General features: G+C 41.3%; 1 protein-coding gene across 2 annotated transcripts; it reads right to left on the bottom strand.

Annotated features, from left to right (window-relative positions):
* Positions 1-1,633: 1,633 nt before the first annotated feature.
* WDR43 (WD repeat domain 43) lies at positions 1,634-27,294 on the bottom strand. 2 transcript variants are annotated; one of them, XR_014545733.1, is made up of 18 exons: positions 26,851-27,294; positions 21,460-21,594; positions 19,253-19,371; positions 17,098-17,218; positions 15,436-15,575; positions 15,067-15,169; positions 14,598-14,662; positions 13,514-13,685; positions 13,050-13,136; positions 11,139-11,273; positions 10,085-10,225; positions 8,936-9,022; positions 7,715-7,746; positions 6,830-6,893; positions 5,536-5,809; positions 4,261-4,914; positions 2,906-2,958; positions 1,634-2,806 (listed from the first exon to the last, which is right to left on the bottom strand). XR_014545733.1 is itself a non-coding variant. In XM_083604531.1 (18 exons), the coding sequence occupies exons 1-18, from the start codon at positions 27,151-27,153 to the stop codon at positions 2,657-2,659; spliced, it is 2,091 nt and encodes a 696-aa protein (XP_083460657.1). In that variant the 5' UTR covers positions 27,154-27,294; the 3' UTR covers positions 1,634-2,656. The 2 variants fall into 2 exon arrangements, 1 of the variants encoding a protein (XP_083460657.1); XM_083604531.1 differs by having other exon boundaries at positions 4,261-4,330; positions 5,696-5,809.

Genomic DNA, 27,294 nt, shown 5'->3' with positions numbered 1-27,294 from the left:
CCTCGCAATCACTTCTGACCAGAAACTTCCCACCATTCTGTGGCACTAATCTGACACCCACTGGCCACCTTTGGAACTAGATTTCTAGCAGAACAAGAAACTTTGGCACTGAACTCAAAATGATGTGGGGTTTGCCAGGGATAAATGAAGTGTTCTTGGCCATCGAAACACTTAGCAGTAAACAAACTGTGATACATTTAAACTAAGTTTGAGGAAGCAATGAAATAAAAATGCTAGATCTTTTGACAATCACACAGGCAACTAGTTAGCCACTGTGAGAACAGCTTGCTGTACTCGATAGACCATGGACCTGATCCAGCAGGTTCTTGTGTTATTTAGGTTAAGAATAAACAAGTAAACAGTAAGCAAACAGTGTGTCATGCGGTATTTTTTTAAAAAATAAGGTTTATTGTGCCATCAGAAAAATTGCGATGCCTGGGGGCTCTACCTAGGTCTTGCCCCAATGATTTCTGTTCTGCCCCCTCAAGTGCTTTTGCCGGGCTGGAATTTGCCCTTCAGGTGGGGTTGCACCTCTTGGTCAAAATGATTAAGATGTGTGCAAATAACCCAAACCCTTTTAAAGTCACAATACAGTGGTAGAGGATGGGCTAAATTAGCTTCCACAAAAGCGTCCATGACATATTTGAAAGGAATTGCCATCAACATTTTGTGTTGTGAACCACTACGGATGAAAGGCAGTATACAAATTTAATAACATCATTTCAGTGTGGTCCAGAAACTGCTTCCATGATTTCCTCCATCACTTGGTTGTTCAAATACAGAACTGGGACCCAGCAGATGTATTGGACTCAGAAACAAGGGAAGTTCCTGTTTTGTTTTCCCCCTGAATACTTCCACATGAAATTACCATTTCATAGCTACTCTGGAATATTGCAGTCCTCAAACCACTTTTTCACCTGTTGACAAAATTGCATCATTTGCCAAAAGATCCATAATAGTTGTGCAATACTTTCATTAAGTGGAAAGCACTGTTATCTGTGGTAGTGGTACCTTGGGCAAATGCTATTTTGCACCTTTTTTTCGTTTTTGACAGGTGGCCTTGTCACTGCAGTTTTTAAAATGGCAGGTAGTTCAGACTGACACAGTGAACACATATAGTGCCGGACACCTATTCTCCTAAACTCCCGTGGAGTCAGAATTCTGTTATATAATATTAAATTAATTTTGAGGGAAAAGGAGTCTTTTTTAAAAAAAAAAATACACATCCCACGAAAATGGAAGTAACAAAGCAAGTTACATGTAATTACTTGGACTGAGTTGCTTAAATTTATAGAATAAACTTGATGTAATAAGAATATTTAAGTTCTTGATGTGGAAATACAGAATATAGTAATTGTTGTGGGACTGTATTTGTTTTAGCTATGTCTGCCTCTCTAAAACTTTTAATACAACCCATATTTAATAAATAATAATTAGCCGCAGAACTTACTGAGCATCCCACCCCTGCAAGAACCTCCATAAAAAGGAGTCTCTTTACAAGTAATTTCAAACCTAAGAGTGAACACTAGTGGAAGAATATGATAAATCCACAGAATTGATAAATCATCATTAGTACAAAATTCAACTTGCAAGCACCCAACTATACACAACACATGACAGGACTAGTACATGATAAAGGCAATGTATATTTATTCACTTTACAAAGGAGGGCAGTATTTGGTTGCAACAGCTCCAATTATAGACAAATAACTGTACATTATACTGGTTAATGGCTCAAAACCTTTACCCAACCTTGCTCTTAAAAATTGTTCATACCACTTCAGTTTAATTGAACTAATGGCAACCCCTGTTCTGCCCTGAAGATTAAAAATTCCTAATAAATGTATACGCGTTGTGTTACATTATTCACAAGCATCTGCCCCCTCTTTTCATTTTTTTTTATCCTTATCCTTCCAAAGATGGACTCTTGTCTCTGGGTCAGCATTAAACTTATATACAAGCTCAATTAAAATTAAGAGGTCAGGAACCACCAATGAACCTAATTTTCTTTTGTTTTTCTGAAGTACAAGAAAAGTGACTGATTTTACACACACACACATATAAAAAGTTTGGTTTCAAAAAGAAAATGATTTGCTCAGCCTGATTGGCGCTGTACCACTGCCAAGGCCTAAGTAATTCGGTTATGAGCGAATGGACATGGGCGGAGAGAGAGAAGAGGAAGAACAATCAACATTAAGGTCTTACAAAAATATTTATTCTCTTCCAAAAAATGCAGCAAGGTGCCAACTGGAAAAGTACTTAACTAAAGAGGGCTAAGGTAGAAGTGGTCTTCATTCCGTCAGAATTTGGAACTGTTGAAACTGAGCTGCAACAAGTTTATCATCCAAAGAGCCTTGGTAAAACTATTTCATTCAAGATGCAAAATGAAATGTCCAGAAAATGGGGGGGTAATCTTTGCCTACTATGTAGAAGAAAAATCTTTCACTGTGATCCCAGGAAGCAAAGACAGGCGGTAAAGGAATAAGAAGGCTGGCATTGTTACACATTCTGGGCTTGGAAATACAGTGTCCCAATATGCTGTCACAGCCGTTGGGGCCAAGTATCCCTTGTGTGTTGTAAGCGGTTTTCAGCGTGGCAGTCCAGAAAGTTTTGGAGGCCAGTTAATAGGAGTTTTCGCCCCCTTTTAAAGCATATGCTATTCTTCTTCACTTTCATTTTCTGGATCCAAATCTGATTCCCCATTGATTTCTTTTTCTATAGCCATTTCTTGTTCGTCACCTGAAAGTTCATCCCTTTCATCGTTCTCATCGCTTTCCTCTTTCTCATCCTCTTCATCCCAGTTCTCCTGCAGGAGAAGGTGACAAGACACGTGACTACTGTGATCACTTTTAAGAGCCTGACCTCCAAGCGTGGGGAAAGGAACTAATTGGGAGCTTTTACTTACATCTGAATCATTTTCTCCAGCCATCTCATCATCCGAACCTTCCTCTGATGATTCTGTCAGGACAGAATGCATGAGGTTTGAGACAGACCTTTCTTCAAAGACATACTAAGAGCGTGCACTACTATATGCTAAAAAACTCTTTCATTTAACCTATTGTTCTATTAGTTCGGAAGATCCAAAGCAATTTTGCTGGCAGAAAAAAACAGGTTCAGTAGGGTTCAAAGTTTAACAGTAGTCCCCAAGCCCTCTTAAAGAAGACTAACAAGCTGGTTTCAGCCTGTAACATGGAAGCAAAAACCCCTTTATGCTTCTCATTTGGTTGTAACCCTCACGAAATCCTCTAGTCATCCAGGACCAGTAAACTAGCCAGCCAACTTCTAGAATTATTCTGACCAAACACTCTGGCACTACAATTAGGCAAGCTGCATGGTTAATAATGTTTTTTAATAGATATTTTATATATACAAACATACACGCATACGAGTGAGATCGTGTTTTAATTATATTTATTAATGTTTAATTTTTGTTGGGGGGTTTTAGCTGCTTCTTTATTATCTGTAAGCCGCCTTGAGTCCCCATCAGGTTAATCAATGACACCATTGTTTTTGATCTCTGGACTGTGGCAGTAGCGTTTCAATTTCTGATGGGATATATATATTTTATATAGATTTTATATAAAGCCTTAAATGCATGCAGTCTTAAGGATTTATATAAAATCTCCTCCCCCTGTTTAGTCTATACCATGTCACCTGTCCCCACTAGCCAGTGGCGTAGCGTGGGTTGTCAGCACCCGGGGCAAGACAAGTAATTTGCGCCCCCTAACCCGTGGATTTGCGCCCCCTAACCCGTGGATTTGCGCCCCCTAACCCTAAGCCCCAGATGTTGTGCCCGGTGCGGCCGGCCCCCCCTGCACCCCCCACGCTACGCCACTGCCACTAGCCCAAACATCTGCATGTTCAAGGGGACACCTGAAAAGGACCCCTACATGGCTATAATTGTATGCCTGGATGGAAAGGCGTTCCTTTTCAGACATTTTGCTGAACTCATGAGTATAGGGGATTGGACATGCAATGCTGAACATGGGGCAGCAGGCTCAGTCCAACTCTTCCTTCCACGCACAGACTAATACTGGAAGCAACTTTTGAGAGCCTGACATGAACAATAAAACTGATTCAACTATTTGAGGCTTAATTCAGCAATGTGGAATCATTCTCTTCCTTACCAATTGCAGTCGTTAAGACCAAAATGCTACATGCACAAATCTAAATCTGAAACAAAGGGGCCACGGCCTTAAGAGAGCCCATCTTGTTCCCTGATAGCTCCCAAGGCACCTCCACTTAAGTCCCTTTCCTTACCTTCTTCATACACCAGCTTTGCAGTCTGGTTGACATCAGGCACATCCTGAGTCTGTTCCAATGCAGCAACCTGAAAAGAAATGTATGGCATTAACAGGGGCTGTAGCAATATTTTATAAAACGATGCCATTCTACCACATGTGTGGAACTTGCATTACTTCATAGAAAGTAAAATAAATTGCGTGCGATTAAAACACAGTGCTACTCGGAGAGCTTGTTTGTGTTCCTGTTGGATGAGAAAAGGTTATGATACAAATAAAAGCCTGGTGGATGTTTCAGAAGTTACATTAAATGTTTGCATCTCTAACACCTGATTCTACTCAGAAACACTTCTTGAAAATTGTAAGGATTAATGAATGCCGGAAAGTTATCCTTCATTTAGAAAAGTATGTTATTGTAATATAAAAATAATCACACAGAGACATATATGTCTTTCAAAATATTTCCAAAGGAATATCCTCGTTTCTCTGTAATAGATCATGAGGAGCCTTCTGACATCTTAAAGACTCAAAACATTATTGTGGCAAAAACTTCCATGGGCTAGAACTTTGTTAGCTGCTCAGATGTATTCTTCACAGTAGGCTGAACCAATATACTGCAGGATATATTGTCATCAAGATGACAATGTGGGATTTAGTTCTGCTTATGTCATGACTGGAGCAGGAACCGGCAAGCCACTCCAGTATCCCTGCCAAGAAAACTCCATGGACAAAGGCAACAGGCATATAAAGGTTATGACGCTGGAAGATGAGCCCCTCAGGTTGGAAGGCGTCCAACATGCTACTGAGGAAGAGCGGAGGACAAGTACAAGTAGATTCAGAGCTGATGAAGCGGCTGGGCCAAAGCCGAAAGGATGCTCAGTTGCGGATATGCCTGGAAGCGAAAGGAAAGTCCAATGCTGTAAAGTGGTGCTGGAGGAGACTCTTGAGAGTCCCATGGACTGCAAAAAGATCAAACGTATCCATTCTTAAGGAAATCAGGCCTGAATGCTCACTGGAAGAACAGATCATGAAGCTGAGGCTCCAATACTTTGGCCACCTCATGAGAAGAGAAGACTCCCTGGAAAAGACCCTGATGTTGGGAAAGATGGAGGGCACAAGGAGAAGGGGACGACAGAGGACGAGATGGTTGGACAGTGTTCTCGAAGCTACAAACATGAGTCTGACCAAACTGGGGGCGGCAGTGGAAGACAGGAGTGCCTGGCGTGCTCTGGTCCATGGGGTCATGAAGAGTCGGACACGACTAAACGACTAAACAACAACGACAACATGTCACGACTATTAGCTTTTAAGGAGCAACAGGACTGTGAGAAATACTGCACAGTACTATTGAAATCAATTATTACACCCAGAAGAGTACAAGCCATGATTCTTGTAATATCCCTCCATTCTCACATTCATAGTTTTCCTGTGCCCTACAACCCACTTCAACTCACCTGGGTGACAATAAGGTAGAGCTTCCCATGTAAGCGAGAGAGCTTCTGCAAAGTCTTCACTCTGCTCTCCATTAACTGATATAGCATTGCCAGCTGAGGGACCAGATCCGGCAACTGAGGAGAAGGAGAGGGAGAAAGCATTTGTCTCTTAACAAAATACATGGGAATAGTCAACATTTTACCATAGCACCAAACCAGCTGCAATATTATAAATATTAAATATTAATATTAAATATACACATATACACAGAGTGGTACATTATCTTCCACTTTGATTACAGCAATATGTTCTACGTGGGGCTACCTTTGAAGGTGACTTGGAAACTACAATTAATACAGAATGCAGCAACTAGACTGGTGTCTGGGAGCAGCCGCTGGGACCATGTAACTCCTTGTCCTAAAATATCTACATTGGCTCCCTGTATGTTTCCAAACACAATTCAAAGTATCGGTGTTGACTTTTAAAGCCCTAAACGGCTTCATGCTCAGGATACCTGAAGGAGTGTCTCCACCCACATTGTTCAGACCAGACACTGAGGTCCAGCTCTGAGGGCTTTCTTGGTAGTGACCTCATCCTGTGGAATGCCTTCCCATCAGATGTCAAAGAGACAATCCATTACTGGGTCTCATCTTCTGGAATATGACCTTCTCTGTGGTGACTCCCCAGTTTTGAAATTCCATTCCATGGGCATGAGACCAGCAGCATCAGTAATGGTTTTCTCCCGCGAAGCAAAAGGTACTAAGAATTAGTGTCCAATTCTTCCTTTCTCCCCACCTGATGTTAGATGATGGGCAGGTGGGCATATTTGGACCAAACAGGGAGGCCCGAATAGGCACACAGGTTGGATTAACACCACTAAGTTAATCAATGAGAGACACCATTGTTATTTGTCACTGGACTGCTGCAGTGGGGTTTCAATTTTTGAAGGTGTGGATCTGCCCATAGTCTCAATATCAGCACAATTCAGAACCACGGGCAGAACGCAATGTTGCGCATGTGAACTTCTGCTTGCATGCAATGGGGCTTAGCATTAAGAATCAGTGAGCTTTGGGACAGGCAAAGAATTCAGGTCACACAAATGGGATCGTTGAAGCACAAAGTTGGGATAGAGGAGAGCGTTTAAGAGTACTTACTGTTGAAAGGTAAGATGCATGTATAGTTAAAACGGCCTTTAGCCATCGAACCATTTGTGAGGCACTGGAAAACAAGGAGTAAAGAGAGTGACCTGCATTTACTGACATGGGTTAGAAAAACAATACAAAGCATGCTTCATATCTCAAGATGAAGAACCCAGCCCACTTCACAAAGGGATACAAATGAAGAAACTGTCAGAAATCATGATGTGCACAATGCACCATCTGTGTAAGCAGTACGGTTCACAGCAGTGGCATTTACATCAGCCCAAAGTGCAGCACGGCCTCGCTCACATTTTTTTTCCCCCCAAAGCAGATGAGAGTGCACATAGAAAGCTACCTCAATGCAGAATTACGACCATCTAACCCAGAATCACCTGGCTCCCCAGGGTGTCAGGCAAAGATCAACCAGGACAGCTCTAAGTTATTATGACAGATTTAGCCATTCCGTCATCTTTAATAATTGATGAATTTGCAATAGCAATAACTATCAGTTTGCCTGAAAGATCTGAAAATAAATCAGATGCACATCTGTCTGTGGATGTCACCCAGCCATGCTGCATTCCTTTAAAATGGATACACACTCAAAATGCACATCTGGTGCTACTAACTGAACATTAATTCTCTTTTAAGCACCACTACTGCTGGATCGGGAGACTATCATTTATCACTGTCTAACAGAAGGATGTATCAGAGCTGTTATAAGGAACTTTCCTCCCTTTTAAATATTGATTAGTACAGTTTCAGATGTTTTTATGATCTTTAACTGCTGGTTATGTCTCCTTTGATAGTAACTCTTTTACAGAATTATGTCATATATGTTGACCGCCGCCCTGAGTTGTGCTTTCACATTTTAATGAAGAAAAATATGTAATCTCTGCTTACCTATATGGGTGCCCTTGCAGCCTTTTTGTGAGCTAAAATGGAATAGAGAAAGCAGGCACAGCTATAACAAGACTGATATAAACAGTTTTCTTCAGTAAGGCAAATATAAATTCTCAAGTGTTCAAAACCTTGCTTCCAAATAGGTTTGTAACTCAACTTTCTGTTCCATTTGCTATTTTATTCATCATCATCATAAAGTATTTTTTATAGCAGTTTTGTTACTGGAGCACAAAAAAACCAAGAAAACAGTGTACTACATGGCAAACCAGATTGCAAAACCTTATCTATCAACATCAGCTTATTAAAATATTGGTCCATTAGTTAAATGCTGGTTTCAGACTTGGTTTTTTTATTTTTACACAAAGGGCTGCACAAAGTGAGCCCTTGGTTTAACCAGTGATCATTCAGCAAGTTTGATTATAGTGTGATAACTCTGTTGAACACTGAGAAAGCAGAATGGAACTTGATATAAAATTTAAAAATCATGCACTGCACTCATTTTTAACCACAAGTTACAACATAATGTGATGTTTCAGTGTTCAGCTGCCATCAGAATAAAAGCCAATGGGCAAATTCAAGGCAACATGCTGTGGTTTGTGTACAAATCGGTTTGGTTTCTACACACAGCTGTTTACTAGTCTGAACAGCAAAATATAATTTAAAGAGAAGCCTCCTGCAAACGAGCAGAGATGGTTCGTAGGGATGGGTTGTGCCAAATTGATTGCCATTTATTATCTGCAATTATGATCCCTAAGTCTCCTTCTTTATATGTAGTTCTAGTATTTACATGAAAACCAATAAAAAATATTTGGATAGTCTGAACAGCGTAACTTCTGTCAAGTAGCACAGCGGCAATATTCTCCTCTGAATATGTCATGGCAGCCATTCCACTTGGAATAATGCAATGAACTACGTTCACTTGTGGTGAAATGCATTCTATGCAGATATTACTAAGATACAGTGCTGTCTGTTTCCATTTTTCAGAACAACCATTTATTTCACTTCTGGTGCTGCATCAGGTTTTATGTGACAAGAAACTAACCTTGTTTTCATAACTGGCTTTCAACTTGACAAGGAACAAAATTTTGAGAACTAAAGGCCACCCCATTTCATATGAAAGAGACATACCATTCCAGTTTATGACAAAGCTTGTGTCTGCCTTACTTAAACTAAGACTCTGGTGTAATGTTGGTATTGTAGTGACTTATAATAAAAAATTACCTCATGCAGCAGAGGAATGACAGAGTACACAGGCATTCTGGCTACTGTTTTCTTTATTATTGCTTCCTTCTTGGTTTGAAGCACTTTCTGTTAAAAGAGGGGAAAGCAAATCAGTGAAAGAACCATGTTACTAGCTTATGCTTGGCACCAAAAATGCCCTGTATCAGAAGCCAGTGTGGCATATTGGGTAATGCACTGTAATTCAACTGGTAAAGCCAAAGTTCAAAGTCCCATTCATCAGATGGCCTTGGACTAGTCAGTCAGTCAGTCACACTGTCACACACACACACACCCCTCAGCTCATTTGGTAGAGCATGAGACTTAATCTCAGGGTCATGGATTCAAGCCCTATACTGGGCAGAGGGTTGGACTAGATGACCCTTGTGGTCCCTTCCAGCTCTACAATTCTATGAATATAATGCAAAAACAAGTGGGACCTACAACAAAATGTTTCAAAGTGGAGTGGTCATGCTCACTATTAAACTTGTCAGCCATGCTTTCTTCAACAACACTTGAGTTCCAGCCACCCTCCCACCAGGTTTTCAGTTCATTCCATACAGATACCTCATGAATGCACTTCCGCTCATGCAACATGGCTTCACCTTCCCCTCTTCCCCCCATGCATATCCCAAATCTACTCCGGAGTATCTCCCAACTCTCCCGAGCAGATTTTGAGGGTGCACAAGAGAGGGTGGTCCCTTTGTGCAAGTGAAATTCCATTCTGTGTGTGCACAATACAGTACTGGATGAAACGCTATGACAACATTCTGTGGTGACTGAGCAAAATTAGTCCGTCCCCCCAGAAGATTTCTTTTGGTACTTTTGCAAATTTGGGGGTTCCCCAACTTTACAGTCTCTTCCCCCCCCTTGAAAACATGCTACCATTTAAGCAACACAACTCACAGCCACATCGAAAATAGAGGGAACACATGGAACATGCAACCCTGGAGTGTGGGTAGCCTGCTGCATGAACAGGCATGCAGTAACCAAAGCAAACCCCTCATTTATTTAGTTCTATTCTACCATTCAGTAAAGCTTCCAGGGTGACTTACACACAAGCAATACATAAAACCTAATAAATAAAATACTAAATATGGCTATTTGGTACAAGAGGGAGTCCTCCCTAACCACAACACTCTTTACACTTACATTTAGTATTTCAGGATCACTGCTTTCCAAACCCTGAACTAAAAGCACTGCAAAATTGTCCGTCTGTGGAAGGCCTCCCGTTGACTGTTTCACTTTCATCACATCAATATCCATTGCACCAAGGCGGTCTTCAATGCTCTCCTATACAGCAAGGAAAAAGTCATTCTTATTTGCACAGCAAGGGGCACTACATACAGGACAATATCCCCATAATTAAGCTTTGTGGTGCTTTTGATGGCACCCACCAATAAGCCAAATCCCTCTTCAGAGCACTACAGTTGCACGTGGAAAGACCAGCCATTCATTAAGCTTAAGGACAGAACAAACTCAAGAGTTAATGGATGACCAGGAAAGTGGGGTATTCTTTATCAGTTGTTGCTTGGGGGGTGTTGTTACTGTGGTGGATGTTGATTCTTTGTATCTTTAGCTTGTATCTTATGATTTATGTGGAAACTGTTCAATTTGTTTGTGTACTTTTTGATGTTTGCTTATTGTTTATGACTTTTTATGTTTGTAGTTACATATGTTTTTAAAAAAAATATATTCTAAGCCGTCCTTGGAAAGGCAGCATACAAATAAAATGATTTAGTTTTAATTCCCTGGGTTGATCTTTTGACCACTTCCTGTGAACCTTTGAACTGTCTGGTTAGAATAATCACTTAAAAACAAATAGCAATCATTTCCCCACCACCACCACAAAACATACACACAAAGTGGCAATACCTTCACAGGTATATATGCCATTGATATGGCATACTGGCCAGACACACTGTGCCTCAACACTGCCCCGTGTGAACTGAGAATGTGCCCCAACACTGCCCCACAAATGTACACTATAAAGAAAAGTAAATGGGAAAGCAAAGAATTGTACTTCAAGGAAGCTTATCCACTGTATTTGGCCTTCTTGTTGAGAAACCACAGGGATCCCAGAACACAACGTGGAAGTTAGTGTACTGAAGAAATATCTAAAGCGCATTCTCCTCCATAGTGTGTACTGTACAGTCATACATGATGATTGTGCTGTGCATTTAATCTAGGCCAAACATCAATTCACCTCTCTACTAGCTGCAGTAGACTTTCTTTTGGTCTCCATTTTCTCTCCACGAAATGAAGGTTTGATAGCTGCACTATGTCCAGGAAGTCCAGGCATTAGCGTTTTGACTTCTGAGTTGATTATGGGAGTTTTCACCTTTTAAAAAAGAAGAAGAAACGATATCTCCATTTGTACGAGTACAACTGCCCCCCTATTTTACACAGTAATTTTGATCTTGTTCCAATTTAATTTGCACAACAGGTATTTCACTTGAAACCAAAACTGTTCTTTTAAGAGAAAACATACCTGGCAGCTAGCTCATTATTTAAACAATTTAAACGGTAAGAAAAATAACAGAAACAAGATACTTACTAAGCAAACAGAACTGCAGGGTTAATACCTAGAATTTAAATTTTATGATCTTTAAAATGCGCTTTAAAAAAAACTCCTCCTAATAACCTGTTGAAATCTCTTGTGCCTTAGGAACTGAAACCCATTATTGCTGGAATGGCAGAACAGCTAATGCCGCCATATGCAAGTTCTCAGTTGCCTCAGTTTTTTTGTTTTGTTTTTACACCTTTATTAGTGACTTAAACTATACTGATTGCTAAGATTCAATGGGCAGCTGCTAGGGAAAGGCAAGCTCTCCAGTCCCTCCTCCCAGGAAGTATATTAAGAGGAGATACAAGGTAGGTAGACTGATTACTCCTTAAGTCATATATGTGGGTGGAGGGTATCAAAGGTCAGCAAAAGCATGACAATTTCCCATGGGATTTCCGTTTGCATTCTTACAGCAAGGTAGCAGAAGCTCAAATGGCCTTCCCACATTTTCTTTTATTCTGCCTGGTACTGAGACCTGTGGAAGTGTCTGTCCCCCCCCCCCCCCCGCTTACGCAATGAAAATCCTTATGCACAACAGTGGGTCCGTGGACCTTCTTTGAGTAGAACTTAACTGGGTACAACTTCTGAATGATATGGCTACTTTAACATGAATTTGTTTGCAAGGAAAGTCTGCATTTTGGAAATCTGAGTTTTTGCCAAAGGTCATAAACTGAACCACTGGCACCATCCATGCTCAATTTGTACACAGATAAATATCAAAATAAGCAACAGCTAATAGCACCAGATGCATGACAAAAACAGAACTTACATATTTTCAGTAATTACAGGACAATGCTCTATGCATGTCTACTCAGAAGTAAGCCACACTTATTTCCCTGGGGCTTATTCCCAAAGATGATTAGATTGCAGCATTATTTTGGCTCATTAAGCAACACTCATTTGGCTCATTAAGGAACTATCCTGCTTACAATGAGTCTACTATTTTGGTGGGCTTTGTTTGGATCCTAATTATAAGGGCTCCTAGAACAGAGAGGCATGCCCCTGTGAGATATACAAATTGCTTTCCATCCTTTAGGTATGCTCAGACAGCCAAGAGAAATGTGTCATCATTGGAATTCAGCAAAAAGCGAAACCAAGATCAAAGTCATCACAGCATACTCGAGGACCCTTAAACTTTCCCTTCCTTTGTGGTTAGCGTAGCAGAAGAAGCCCTGTAAGTTCACTGTTAGAAAGCTTACATTGGCCCATCTATGCCAATACGCAAGTGGATAAAATATCAAGAAACTGAAGACGAAACAGTTTTGTAGGTGTTGTTAAAGACAACACACTTATCATCATGAATATACACGCAAATCCATCATTTTAAAGATATGCATAGCAGAACTGAACTATGTGTGCCAGAGCAATTCTAATGGCTGAAATGTATCTTAGGTTCAAATCACCTTCATAGACAAAAACGCCAGTGTATTTAAAAATACGTTCTGGGATGCCACCATGAACTTGCCATTTTTTTTTACTCTATGTATTATATCAAAGAAACCAACATCTCCATTATGAAAAGGATTACTTAAAAACAGATCTCAATCTTACCTTTGTCACAGCCATTTCTGTTTTAAGCATCAAGGTCTTCTGAATGTCTCTTACTAAGCACATATGTGACTCTGTAGTATTCACAAGCTACAACAGAGGGAGGCACAAAAATAGATGTCAGTACTTTCACAGGTCAGTAACAGTTTTTAGTCACAGTATCCAAGTAGTTTCAGTAACAGGGAAGACTCTTGAATGAAAGCTTTTTAGGTTGTCCACTTCCCCCAATCATGTAACCTATGTATAAACTAAGCTAACAAAGTTTTAATTGCAACTGAATTGCAAAAACAAGAGGCTATATGAACTTTTAATTAATGAATTTTTAATTATGAAGCAAAATCAAAGCTTTCCTGAAATATTACAAGGAGCATCAGATAAAACTCAGCATGAAATAGTAATAATCTCAACTTAGATTCAGATTCTGTATCAAGGCATCAACTTTTGAGTTTCAAAAAGACATCACATACCACTCTCTCAATGACAGGCTGTAAGGAGTTTCCATACATAAGTAGCAATGATTCCTTATCGGAACAAAATGCAGCTGCTAGAATAGGGATTGGCTTTGGCGTGGTATCACTTCCCTCTCCAGATGTTGCTACCTGGATTGTACATTTTGATGTCAATGGTTTTTTGCAGGAACTGCAAGGAAATAAGTCTGTTAAATATTATATTCTGCACACCTGTCTCCGCAGTTTTAAAATCTCTTCACAGTCAAACATGGGAACAAGCCTCACAACCTTCGAAAGCTACTTTTTACTCCCAATCAAAGCTCAAGCTCCATAATGAATGAAGTTAGGCATTAATCTGTATACAATCCTTCATTAAAAAAATTATCCCAGGTTGGTTTGCCTTGACAGAACCAACCAAAGACCATCAAGTAGCCAATCAAATTCTTTGTAGTATGTCATCAACACAACTACCTTAGAGTTTGAATGCTGTAGAATAAGTGAAGAAGAGTTTGGATTTGATATCCCGCCTTTCACTCCCTTTAAGGAGTCTCAAAGCGGCTAACATTCTCCTTTCCCTTCCTCCCCCACAACAAACACTCTGTGAGATGAGTGGGGCTGAGAGACTTCAAAGAAGTGTGACTAGCCCAAGGTCACCCAGCAGCTGCATGTGGAGGAGCAGAGACGCGAACCCGGTTTCCCAGATTACGAGACTACCGCTCTACATAACTACAGCTACCATGTGCTAAGATGGCAAGGAGAATAAGCCTCAAGTTTGCCATTTTGCTGACAGGTTAACAAAGTCAAGTTATATTTGCCTAAAGTGATAATCAGTGACAAACCTGAGTGCCGCCCCCCTCAATTTCACAGTCCTCTGCCTCAGTCATTTAAAACAATTCAAAAAGTACAGCTGAAAGGACTTCTATTAAATATCAAATTATAAGACAAACACAAATATTGTGCTTTATTAAAAAGAGTATTCAGTGTTTCAGATATATCCAAACTGAACTTTGCTGCCAACAAAGATTTGCCCCACTACTCTCTTCCACGCTTTGGTAACACACTATTGAAATAGAGATGTGTGTATGTTTAAATACCAACTTACCCATTCAAGACTTGTTCAAATAAGTGCAACTGTCCATCTCTGCATACAACTGCTAGCTTAACTGGCTGAAAAGAAATAATACATCATCAGATCACAAAACAACTACCATATCAATAATTCAGATATTTTCTCTACTTCTATAAATGTGGTCAAATAGGTTAGTTGGTTAGAGTATAGTGCTGATAATGCTAAGGTTGCAGGTCGATCCCTGTATGGGACAGCTGCATATTCCTGCATTGCAGGGGGTTGGACTAGATGATCCTCAGGGTCCATTTCCAACTCTATGATTCTATGAAATGTTCATCAGAAACATTTACTATAAATATAACTTAAATATTTAAAATCACAAAGTTTATTTTTAATGGCTGCTTTTTAAGTTCTCCAGTTATACAAAATAGATCAGAACTGAGCCAAAATAGTTTCTACACAGTGGCATCAGAAAATCAACAGGTAAGTTACATTTCCTTACCTCCTCTTTGCTTTCTGACATTGTCAGGTCGATATGGATTGGCTCATCTGTAGCCATGAAACTCATTACAGCATTCCTTTCTTTCCTGTCTGATCTCACCTGCCTTGGGATATAATAGTGACAAAAATTAGGCAAAAATAACAAAACAATGACACCACAGTGTAACATAAGCACATGCTCAGAGAACCCTGGAAATTCATTTCTGCACTGAACTGTGAAGGAGTAGAAGCCACGTTTTTCATTACATCTGTTCACAGCAACTATCCAAAATCCACATTTCTGATCATGGAGCTTTTTGTGTTTCTAAGTACATTTCATATTTTGGGGTACAAACTGACAACACTGATTGTTAGGGGGAAAGCTACATACCAAACATTGAGTAACCGGTCGTGCACTGCTCCAGATAAGAAATATAGCCCTGTAATTCCATCGAAGGGTTGATTTTCATTGGGAGGTCGTACTGTGACGAACATAAGAGTTGAAACTGCTGTAGCATGTCCTGTGAAATGCTAGAGAAGAAATTTAATTTTAGAAATGAAACCCAATTAAAAAATGTAAGATAAAATATCTGTTCTACACACCAGTTCTACCAAAATCAATGGGATTTTCTTACGAGAAAATGAATTTAGGATTAGGATGAAAGGCAAATATTAAAGAAACCACTTTTAAATCCAATAACAATAAGCTTATATGTATTGCAGCAGAAGTTGTAAGTCTTGTGTTTGGGATAAATGAAAAGGTAAACTGGTAACGATGTTTTTTATCCAAAAAAGAAATGATGTTCTTTTGTGAGCTTGAGCAAGTCATTTTAAGAATGCATTTCAGTACATTAGATCATTATCTCATGATGTTATTGCTTTCTATTTCTCCAATCATTATTCTTTCCACAAGAGTTAATCTATTCCATCTTTCTGTAGAGCTTCCCAGAAAGGTAATATAAAAAATGTCAGGTTCAACAATCAAAGAGGCTCCTTAGAATAGCAGGAAACCTATTACAAATTACTTTTGCATAATAATGCATTACAGTGTCTAGGGGTGGGAGGGACAGGCAGCTTGTCATTCTCATGTGCTCAAAGGTACTGTATTTCTGCATGTAACAGAATCATTTTTCCAGAGTTAGTGCAAAAATAAGCACAGGGTAAGCATTGGTCAGTGTGCTTCAAAAGAAACAAACTTATAGGTCTGGGTATATCTGTCATTTGATAAGGATATATCCAAATCTGCCTTAGGAACATAGCTAAGTAGAAAAAAAGGCTTCGAGCTCATCAGCTCAACAACATAAATTGTTGTGTTAGACTGGGAACCGCCTTAGAAAGCTTTAGACAAACTATTGTTGTATAAGGCAATCAATGGCTATTTTTCTCATCTCCTGCTTATAAGCTTCCTACAGGTACCTGGTTGGTCTCTGTGGGAAACAGAACCCTGGACCAGACAGGACTTTGGTCTACTCTAGCATTACACTTATGTTATGTTTAACTAAAAATCTGAAGAAGTGTGCATACACACAAAAGCTCATACCAATAACAAACTTAGTTGGTCTCTAAGGTGCTACTGGAAGGAATTATTTTTTTTAAAAAAAATAGTGTAATGAGGCTGATGGAAGGAGACTTCCCTGCCCACTCTTCCCCATGGCAGCACACCAAAAAGACTCTTCCAAAGGTTGGGAGACCCCACAAAATCAAGCAAACGTAACAGCTGAGATTTGAGAGTAGACAAGAGTCTTCTTCTGGATCAAAGAGCCTTTTGTCTGCTTAGGGAAACCCCTGGACACAACTCTATGCTTTTTCCATAATGCAGATATAATTTGGTGAACAGGCTGCTGGCAGTGCTCAGACACAGCCAAGGAATCTCATGTCCTCATTCAACTGTCAGCCAGTAGAAACCACATTGACAGTATCATCACAGCAAACCTTCCAGCAAACCTCTACCTTAAATTATATTACTTAAACAGGATGAAGTGAAGCAACTCAGTTCACCATAAGAAGTTAGCAATCTTCCCTATGTTCTTATTTACCCCAAGTGAATACTTACTCTGTAGACTTCCTTGGTCTCCAGGTCCCACAATTTGATAGATCGACCAGCTGACAGAAGCATCTTTCCATCAGGACTGATGCATAGTGAGCTCACACTGCTGTTATCTCCTTTCCATTTGCTATAAAGTTTGAGAAGAATAGGAAGAACAGTGAGCACAGCCCTGGCAAGAGTACGTACCATGGCAAAAATAAAGGGAGGGGCATTTAAAATAATAGAATTGTGTAGCCTCAAAACATTTGTTTCAAGAGTGTTAAATGTGCCATGGGAAGTGATTTGCAAGAAGTATTAAAATTACCAATAAAAACAGTTAAAATCAAGTAATTAAAACATTTAAAAGATCAAAACACATCAGCATCTATATATCTGGACAGGCTTGCCTAAACAAAAATATTTTAAGCAGGCACCAAAAAGAATACAGTGAAGGCACCTGCCTGGTATCAACAGGCAGGGAGTTCCAAAGTACAGGTGCTGCCACACTATCTTACAACTGTAGAATGAGTATTACGTGGCACCTGTAACAGAACCAGGTCCATAGATCAAAGCAGTTGAGTGGACATGTATAAGGTATGGTAATCCTGAAAGTAAACTGGTCCCAAGCTGTTAAGGGTTTTATTTCCCAATAGTTTATATATCTTAAATATATAAACGTGCATATAGCTTTTCAGGGCTCATCAGGACTGTGTCAGCCCAGCCCACTCAAATATTGGCCTTCTCATTTGTAACAGCTTAAGAGAGACCTATACAACTGGACTCTGGGCATTTGCATGCTAACATATACAGGCAACCTCCGATTTGCATGTGGGTTGTATCCCAGGTAATCGTGTGCAATGGTGAAGTGCGCATAAATCAGACCCGCCCCCTTTTCTGGCCACTTCCAAGTTGCCATGATGTGCGGGTGCATGGCCACACATCAATTGGACATGCATCAACTGGTTGTTGCCTGTATGCCAAGTGCAACATGTAAATGTTAGGCTGAGCAGGGAAGGCAATGCAATTACCGTATTTTTCGCCCTATACGACGCACTTTTTCCCCTCCAAAAATGAAGGGGAAATGTGTGTGCGTCCTATGGGGCGAATGCAGGCTTCAGGAAGCTCTGCGCAACCCTTGTGAGACCAGTGCGAAGCCGCTCCAGGCTCCCGAGGGTTGCGCAGAGCTGCCTGCGCGCCCGGGCTTCACGCAGCTCTCTGCAAGCCTGGGGAGACCGGCGTGGCTCCCTAGGTTTGCGGATAGCAGGCTGTTCTGGGGGCTGGGGTCGGGGGAAGCTCGGGCTTCCCCCGCGCCAGCCCCGTTCCTGGGGGGGGGGGGATAAAAAAAATTTCTTTATTCCCCCCCCAAAAAACAACAACAACTATGGGGCGGTACGTCCTATGAGGCGAAAAATACGGTATGTGTAAGGTCTGTAAATCTGCATAAGGCTTCCGGGATTCCAAATCATATATATTTTGGTTTAGCCATTCCTTGCAGAAGCTCAATAACTTCAGAGAAGCCAGAAAAAATAAGTGAGGAAGAAACATTCCCTTTTTTGCAAATGGACAACTTGATCAACACAGGAAGTCTCCTATTAAGTTTGCATGCTTTAATCTTCAGGAAATGTGCTTTAATAACCAAAACAGATAAATAGACCTTGTGCTTTATCCTGCCTTCCCCATTTAAGAAAATTTAAAATGCTGAGCTTCTTCTGAATCCAGGAAATACTCCCAAAGATAGAGTTTAAATGCACCTATCTGAAATAAAGTCAGATTCACTCCTGTAATAACATCAGCAGTGGTATTATCACTATACAGCTATAAACACCTCCAGGCACCTGCAACATCTCATCTCTCATATACCTATGATTTTTATCTCATGTTCTCCACACTGAATGTACTCCCTGATTACAACTAAAATAACTCACAAATAAATCCTTTTAGCAGCAAAACAACCTAGCGTCCACACAGCAGCCACCAATTTAATTGCTACATAAAGTAAAGGCCTTAAGCTCCCCAACTTGAATGAGAATTCTTACTGCACGCACATCATAATATAGAGGAAATAATTTGCTGCAGAAAATATGCCATCCCCCCCCAAATGTCTTAAACCTCCATGTATGGCATCTACTCCAGCAGTAAATTATCTGTAGCTGTTTTGTGTTGTTTTTAAAGCCAGACTCACCATTTTACTTTGCACGTCTGTGTGTTCCATTCCACAATGTGTTTGTCATCTGAACAGCTATATAAGCAGCCATTGTCCTGGTGCCACCGTACACAGTTTATTTTACGGTCATGACCACTCTAGATGAAAAGAAAAGGTTATTAGCAAGTAACATCACTTCCCTAGTGGGGTTAGATCAATCTCTGCTACCTTTCTGTGGCCACTTCAGTACTTTTGCAATAACATTTGTCACTGGGGCGCTTGTGGATTACTCTGTGCTCTATCATTCACACCCAGTAACTTCGTGCTTAGGACAAACTTCTTCAGGACAAAGTAGTGGAAAACATATGGCTTTGTTAGCCAGGGTTGAACTAGACATAGTAGCAGCAGGCAGACCATGTTTGAACACAGAGGGATTGTTATTATTAGTAGTAGCATCATCATCATCATCATTTGTTGTTGTTGTTGCATTTATATCTCACCTTTTTCTCCAAGAAGCTCAAGGTGACAAACATGGTTCTCCCATTCCTAATTTACTCCCCACAATAACCCTGTGAGGTAGGTTAGATTGAGAAGCAGTTAATTTTCCTCATCCAACTACTGTCTCCATCCCAGGTAACACCATGCCCAATGAAAAATCCTGAAGAGCCCAACAGCTTGCCACATTCTTCTGACTTTTTGGGTTGGTACTAATAAAGGTGCTATCTAAGAGTGGGCGTTGGAGGGGTTTTTTCTCTCTTATGGACCAACAGGACTATATCCTTGTTTTTAATTGTTTGAGTAGCTCTTTCCTGAGCTGTCCCATAATCACTACATCTAGTCATACAAGAGATGTGTCCACTCTATCATGCTCTTCTACTTTTCAAATTCTCCCTGAATGAATCATTTTAAGAAGGGGGCTCCTCAGCATTACCATAGATGATATGAGGATCTGCAGAAACCCCTCTAGCAACTGGACAGAAGATGCAGAAAATGCACCATTTTCAAATGTGTCTTTAAAAATTGTACAATAAAAGCCACAGCAAGGAACTACAAACTGTGACTTCAAGTGTAACCCTAGGAAAACTGTGAAAAGTGGTGGGGCAGATTAAAACAAATAACAGGTAACATCAAATTACATCACATCATTGGCATGCAGGCAAAGATTGCTAGAAACAGCCCAGCAGGCCAAAGGTTCCCCATTATAGGTACCTGAACTTGCTTATTACTGACATATTGAGGAGGTATGAATATTTTATGCATTTGTATAACATTTCTAATCACCCTCCGAAACTGTTTACCTTTTGGTAACTGCAGCCCAGAAGAAATGCATGATGCAAGCCACTGACCTACTGCCCAAATCCCAGGGAATACTTCCAGAATATCAAGGAAGTGAAATTTGTCCATCTGTGTCATGAGACCCTTCTGGCATTTCAGCCTGCTTCTGGCTTAACTGGAATTATCCCCCTTGAATTCTTTATACATCTTGCTATTCCTTTAAGTTCACTTACCCGGACACTAAAATACATGTTAAAAAACCACAGGTCCACCAAGAGAGATCCTTCAGACACATTGTAATTTACCCGAATATTAACTTCCCATCTTTTCAGTCACAGACAAGGAAGTACATTCTTTTACAAAACCTAAATAAGTTACTTATGAAGGACTTTGTTAATTTCAAGTAAAATTCATATACAGTGGTGCCCCGCAAGACGAATGCCTCGCAAAATGAAAAACGCGCAAGACGAAAGGGTTTTTCGGTTTTTGCATCGCTTCGCTGGACGATTTTCCCTATGGGCTTGCTTCGCAAGACGAAACGTCTTGCGAGTTCTTGCGAGTTTGTTTCCTTTGTTCCTTTGTTCCATTGTTTTCTTAAAGCCGCTAACAGCCGCTAATAGCCGCTAAGCCGCTAAATAGCCGTGCTTCGCAAGACGAAAAACCGCAAGACGAAGAGACTTGCGGAACGGATTAATTTCGTCTTGCGAGGCACCACTGTAAGCAGCACACTGTCAGAGCTGCATGAAATTTGGGTAATTTATTCTCTTATCTTGTCATGTATTTCACCAAAAACACAGGCATTTCAGGTTCCCATGACACCTTGCAGGTTTTACAAATTCCATTTCTAACTGCATCAATGCTTGAACCATTTTATGTGAGTTATGATTAAGCTAGTCTAATAAAACCTATGTTAAGAAAAATACAATTTGTTTTAGTCGTAGAAAAACATTGAATGTTGTTGCAATACTTACTAGTTTACTCTGTAATTCTCCTCTTATTGTGCTGTATAACAAAATGCTGCCAACTGCAGTACCAATAGCCAAAAGATCTAACTGTTCACCTGCTTCTGCAGCTTCAGATTTCCTCTTCTTTCTCTGAGGGCCTTCCTGTAAAGAGATCAATTGAAGACAGAAAAAATAGTCTGGTTGGCTATATTAAATTACAGTTTTACAGGCAAGGTCAGGGATAACCAATATTGTGCCCTCCAGGTGAAGCTGTAGTCCAATTTGCATCTTTCCTGATCATTCTGGGTTGGGCTAATGGGAGTTGCAGTTCAACACCTGGAGGGCTCAATGTCTGCTATCCTTGGGCAAAACGAAACAAAGTTTATTCACACATTGAAGGGGATGAACTTAGAGCCTTAGTTGTATATTTTAAAGAAAACCCAGAACAAAACCAAGCTCCTGCTTTAAATGCTTTATTCCCCAAATGAGACAACCTATACTCAATATTAAGTATTGCCTTTATTCCAGTAAGGGCCATGTTCAAGAGCAAGTTCAAAAGCACGCATTTTGCTCTCTTTTTTCTCGTCTCCAAAACAAGCTAAAAATATTCTGCAAAATCTCTCTCCCAGCCACATAAAGAGGAAGGCATCATCTTCAATTTATTCATTTAAAAAGACTATGCCAAAGTATGTTATTCACCTAAGGCTACAAAAAGAGCTAAAATGAATTAAGAGGCAATGTTGTTCTTAACTGCCACCTTAAAAAAAAATTGGGCCACAACTCAAATCATTCCGATCCAGTTATGCTTCTATTAACTCAGGAGGATTGTCTCACTAAGTAAACAATGGACAACCATTTTTGCTATAGTTTCATTATTTTAACTGATTTTCTATCTTCCTTTTTCTTCCAGCAGCCTGTAGGAACCCCTCCTCTCTTTTTTAACTTGTTTCTCTGAATCTCTTTATTAATCCTCTCCCCCAGTGCGCTTTGCTCTCGCTATCCTCTTTGTAGTATGCATCTAGTCTTCCCTCTCTGCTTCAGTTCCCTCATAACACTAAGCCAAACCATGGCTTAGTGTGGTGTTTCCCAGAGAGGAAACTGTCGCTGCTGCATTCCTCTCCCAATTCTGCTGCCACCATGCTACCCAGGGTAAAGCAATGGTTTGACTTAGTTCATCATCCAGACCACAAGCTTGTAACCAATAACCAAGGTATTTTTTCCCTTAATTAAAAAAAAAAAAAACAGCTTGCAATTTGCCTGGAATGAGACAAACCACAAATGTGAGTTTTGACAACATACTAAACCAAACCATGGCATAGCTCTGGGCAGCACAGCAGCAGGACAAGGGCATGAGTGCAGTGGCTGTTGTCTCCTCACTGGGAATCCACATGCTAACACAGTAAGTCAAGATTTGGTTTAGTGTTACTTGCAAACTGGGTTTCACTCCGTGCTACCATGGATGTGAGCCCCACCCTCCATTACCCCCTCTCTTTTCTATTTCCCTGCCCCCAGGTTTCTGAGGCCCTATTTGTTTATAAAATTAAACCATTTTTTTCCGTTTTGTTCCACATAAATCGCAATTCCCTCCTCTCTAGTTTCAGTTTCTATTTTGCTGTTTCTCTGCAGGCCGGCTCCCCTGCCCCCAGACCAACATCTGCCTTCCAGATTTGTTAGTAATACTTCCCAAGATTTTCACCCTTCCCACAAGTGACACCAGTGAAGGAGTCTCAGGCGTAGGCAAGATACACAGCATGACTGGCAGGTGTCAGTCTGAAAAATACTGTGAACTAGCCACCACACAAAGAGCATATTTGATTTCTCACCTATAAACTCACTAAGCTGATTCTCTCTGAACTGCTAGCATGAAAACCTGAAGTCTACTTTCTTAAACTTATTTTAGGTTTGTACTGTTTTGAATTGAGCTCTGCACAAGCCACAAGAACAAATTTTGGTTTCTGGCACCTAAAGTAGAAAGGAGAACCAAAAACATATACATATCACTTATATGTCTATATGTATATACATACATTCATACATACATATGTTTACATCATTTAAAATATTACTTATAAATTAACATCTACAACTACACTAAGCTTGTTGGACTACAAGTCCCATGATCCCTGACCACCGGCCATCCTAGTTGGGGCTGATAAATCCAACAACATCTGGAGGGCCTAGGTTGACCATCTGTGACATAAATGATCATTTGCTTCCAAATCAGTACTGGAAACATTTACAGCTCAGCTTCTGATTCTGTTTTAGAATCTTACTACAATTCATACAAACCATTTTTGCCTGTTTATGACACTGCAGTGAATCACAGTATGTCTGAACCAGGATGTGAGGAAAGGAATCAGAAAGTGTGGTCTGAGTATGTGTGTGTAGCTTTAACAATTGTACCAATTGCTACAGTAATTTCATTTAATACAAAGAAACCACCTACACACAAAACAGCTCTCCACTAAATGATTATACCTTTCTATGCATAAATTCAGATTTCTCCATACTAGAAGATTTGTCAACAAATTTAGTAAGCATTTGGGTTCTTAATTCTAAGGTTACAAGTAAATCATATTGAATGAAGTACTGATTTCAAAAGCCAACACTGTCAGTTTTAGAGATGTTAAGGCTTTTTGGAATCCATGTTATCTAAACATGTTATCTTTCTGTCTGCAGACCACTGGTTTTTTTTACAGGTCTCAAAATTCAGCACAAAGAAGCAATACAGTATTAAGATCCGGGGGGGGGGCAACTTACTCCTGATCAAACTGGGCATGGACAGAAGAAAGAAAATACCCTGAAATATAGACTGCCCAGGTTGTGTTGAATGGTGCCAGGAAATCTGCTTTCTGTTTTATACTCATCTCCAGGACATTCTTAGTCTTGGTAGCAAGCCTTCCCTCTCAAAAATGTGTAGCCCTTTTTAATACATTAAAAAGTGTTGAGGAATGTGTGATGTTACAATACAGTATATAGATACGCTTCATGTGACTAGAGGTGTTTTAGCACATGAATTCTTCCGATCAAGAATACAGTCGTACCTTGGAAGTTGAACGGAATCTGTTCCGGAAGTGCATTCGACTTCCAAAACATTCGGAAACCAAAGTGCAGCTTCTGATTGGATGCAGGAAGCTCCCGCAGCCAATTGGAAGCCTCGTCGGATGTTTGGGTTCCAAAGAACATTCACAAACAGGAACACTCACTTCCAGGTTTACAGTGTTTGGGAGCCAAAATGTCCAAGTACCAAGGCGTTCGGGATCCAAGCTACAACTGTAATGATTTTTATGTATTATTAAATAACATGAGCAACATGAATGGTTCAAGCAAGGGTGTTTTAGTTCTGCAACATTTTGAACAGAATTGGCTAACAAATGTGCCTATGGAAACAAAGTTTATGTCTGTACTTTACAATTATATGTGACCATAGGAAAAAATGTGCACTAAATTTCTTCTTTCAAAATCGCACTCCCTCTTGCTACAAGACTAGCAGTAACTTTGCTGCATTCCTTGGAAATCCAAGATAAAAAGGAAACTCTTCTAAGTTTGTGAATGATGTGGTGATATAGAAAAGGCTGCCTCTATTTATTTGTTCACATATCAGATTTAGTACAAAGAGCTCACAAGGCCGCTGTTCCACTGGGATCAATACTGAGCAACTTATGGACTGTGCAGAAAATATCTGAACTAACAGAAAAAGCAGGTTATAAATAAAATAGTAAATTAGGACACCAAGGCTACATTCTATACACATTTAATAGGACTTGTATTTGAATAAACAGGGATGGGATTTTGCTGAAAAACATCCATGTGCCAAATAAGGACAACTGTTGCAGCACAAGGCTTCAGCCCTCAAAAGCAAACTTTGAAGTAATCCTTACAAGCACCCTGTGAGGTAGGTTAAGAGGCGGTGACTGGCCAAGGGTCCCCCCTGTGAGCTTCATGACTGAATGGGGATTTGAACCCTGATCTCCTAAATCCTAATCTGACACTTTAACTACTACACCACACTGGCTTCCTATATAAATTAGATAGGTAAATAAATAAATATGGGGAAAGCAAAATGTCAGAAAAGGATCTGAAATAATTTTCCTTGAAGCATGAATTTGTCTTATTCTGGATTGTTTTGAGATTTGAGACTTTTTTCCTTTAAAACAAAAAGTGGTATAGGAATGAAAATATTAATAAGAAATCTCATTGCCAAAAAAAGGTGCCTAGACATTCTGTTGTGGCAACTGTAACCTAGGTTTAAGGTGCCATTTGGCGATTAGCTTCTATATCTCTTACACAGCTCCCTTGCTATTTATCCTTACTCTCACTAAAGAAACTGAGATGTACAGGAACTAGTTTGACACCCCTACAATGATCACCCACTGGAGTGAATTCATTTACACAGGATGAAGTAAAGGGGTGCACTGAAGAACATAACCAAGGTGGGGGGCTGCCCCACATCCTCTGTTACCAGCTATCAAGGATACAGCCCACTCCTAACTTGATCTGAGGGGTGGGGATTTATTTCTTAGTATCACTGGAGTGGAACAGCATTATGGAGACTGGCTTCCTATACACAGAGAGGGAGAAACTTACACACACCACCCAAGGCTGAGTCCTCAGCATCATCTCTGGACTCAGGGATTGGATTAGGAAAAGGGGAGGGGGGCCATATCTCAGTAGTACCACTACTTGCTTTTTATGCAAACCACCCCAAATTCAGCCCTCCTGCGTGAAACCTGAAAAGCTACTATACTCCCAGAGAGTGCAGATGATAGGTTTTTGGTTTTTTTTAAAATGGAATAATGTAGCTCCCTGAGTTCCTAACTTGAGATCTTGTTTAGAGCTGGGGGGGGGGGGGAGAACGACCACCCAGAGCTTCTTTACGGACCGAGGCTAGGCTATCTAGTCAAGGCCAGGATGCGGTTTCGGCCTGGTGGCGCAGATTCCACTCGCACGGGGCGCAAAACTCCTCTCTGCCAGCCACCATGCGACGGCCTCGGGGCGGAGCCACAGCGGAACACATGTGCTGCAGCTGCGGCCCAAGGGAGCCCTGGTGGTGGAGGAGGTGGACGGGGCCCGCTAGAGCAGAAATCCTCAACCCCCCCCAAAAAAAACAACTGGGGAAAGAGCAGGAAAGCCCCCACTCACCCCCTATTGCAAAACCACTACACCCCCTACGAGGCCAGGCCAAAAAGCGCTGCTTTTTCCTCCTGGGCACCCGAGGCCCAGCCGCACGTGAGAAAGAAGCAAGGCTCGGTTTTTTTCTGGGGTGGGGGTGGGGGAGGCCTCTCCTTTCCTGCCTCCCCCCTCGTTCCCTCCCCGTGAAGACTGACAGGCTCCCTCCCGTCGGGGGAGGCGAAGGAGGCCCAGCCTTCCCTTCCCGTCCCGCTCCGACCCCCTTCAGCCCCGGGGGGACGGGGATACCTTGCTGGGCGACGGGCGGCCTCCTCCTCCTGCTCCCGGCGGCGCCCAGGCCAGGCAGGTGCAGGCGGCGCTGAGGTGGGCAGAGGGCACGTACTCGTGGTGCAGGCGGCTGCTGCCCGTCTCCCACACGCGGAGCCGCCCGTCGGGCCCCGACAGAGCCACCAAGCGCTGCCCGCCGGAGGAGAAGGCGCACGGGGCCGCCGCCGCGAAGACCGGCAGCGCGCCGGTGGGGGCCGCGGCCGCCGCCGCCACGGCCGAGGCCTCTTCTCTCGAGCATGCTCCTGCCGCTGACGCCGACGCCATGGCGCTCGCTCGCTCGCTCCCGCACTCGAGGCCCGGCCCTCTCTGCTCCCAGCAGGCAAGCGGGCGGCCCCGCGGCAGCCACGTGGTCCGGAACCCGCCTCCCCCTTCTCCCCGCGCAGGCGCACTCGCCTCGCGCGGCTC

This window comes from Podarcis filfolensis (assembly GCF_964270895.1).
Source record: "Podarcis filfolensis genome assembly, chromosome: 3".
Classification (NCBI taxonomy): domain Eukaryota; kingdom Metazoa; phylum Chordata; class Lepidosauria; order Squamata; family Lacertidae; genus Podarcis; species Podarcis filfolensis.
Note: the sequence above shows the minus strand (reverse complement) of the source record. Positions and strands in the feature narration are given on the sequence as shown.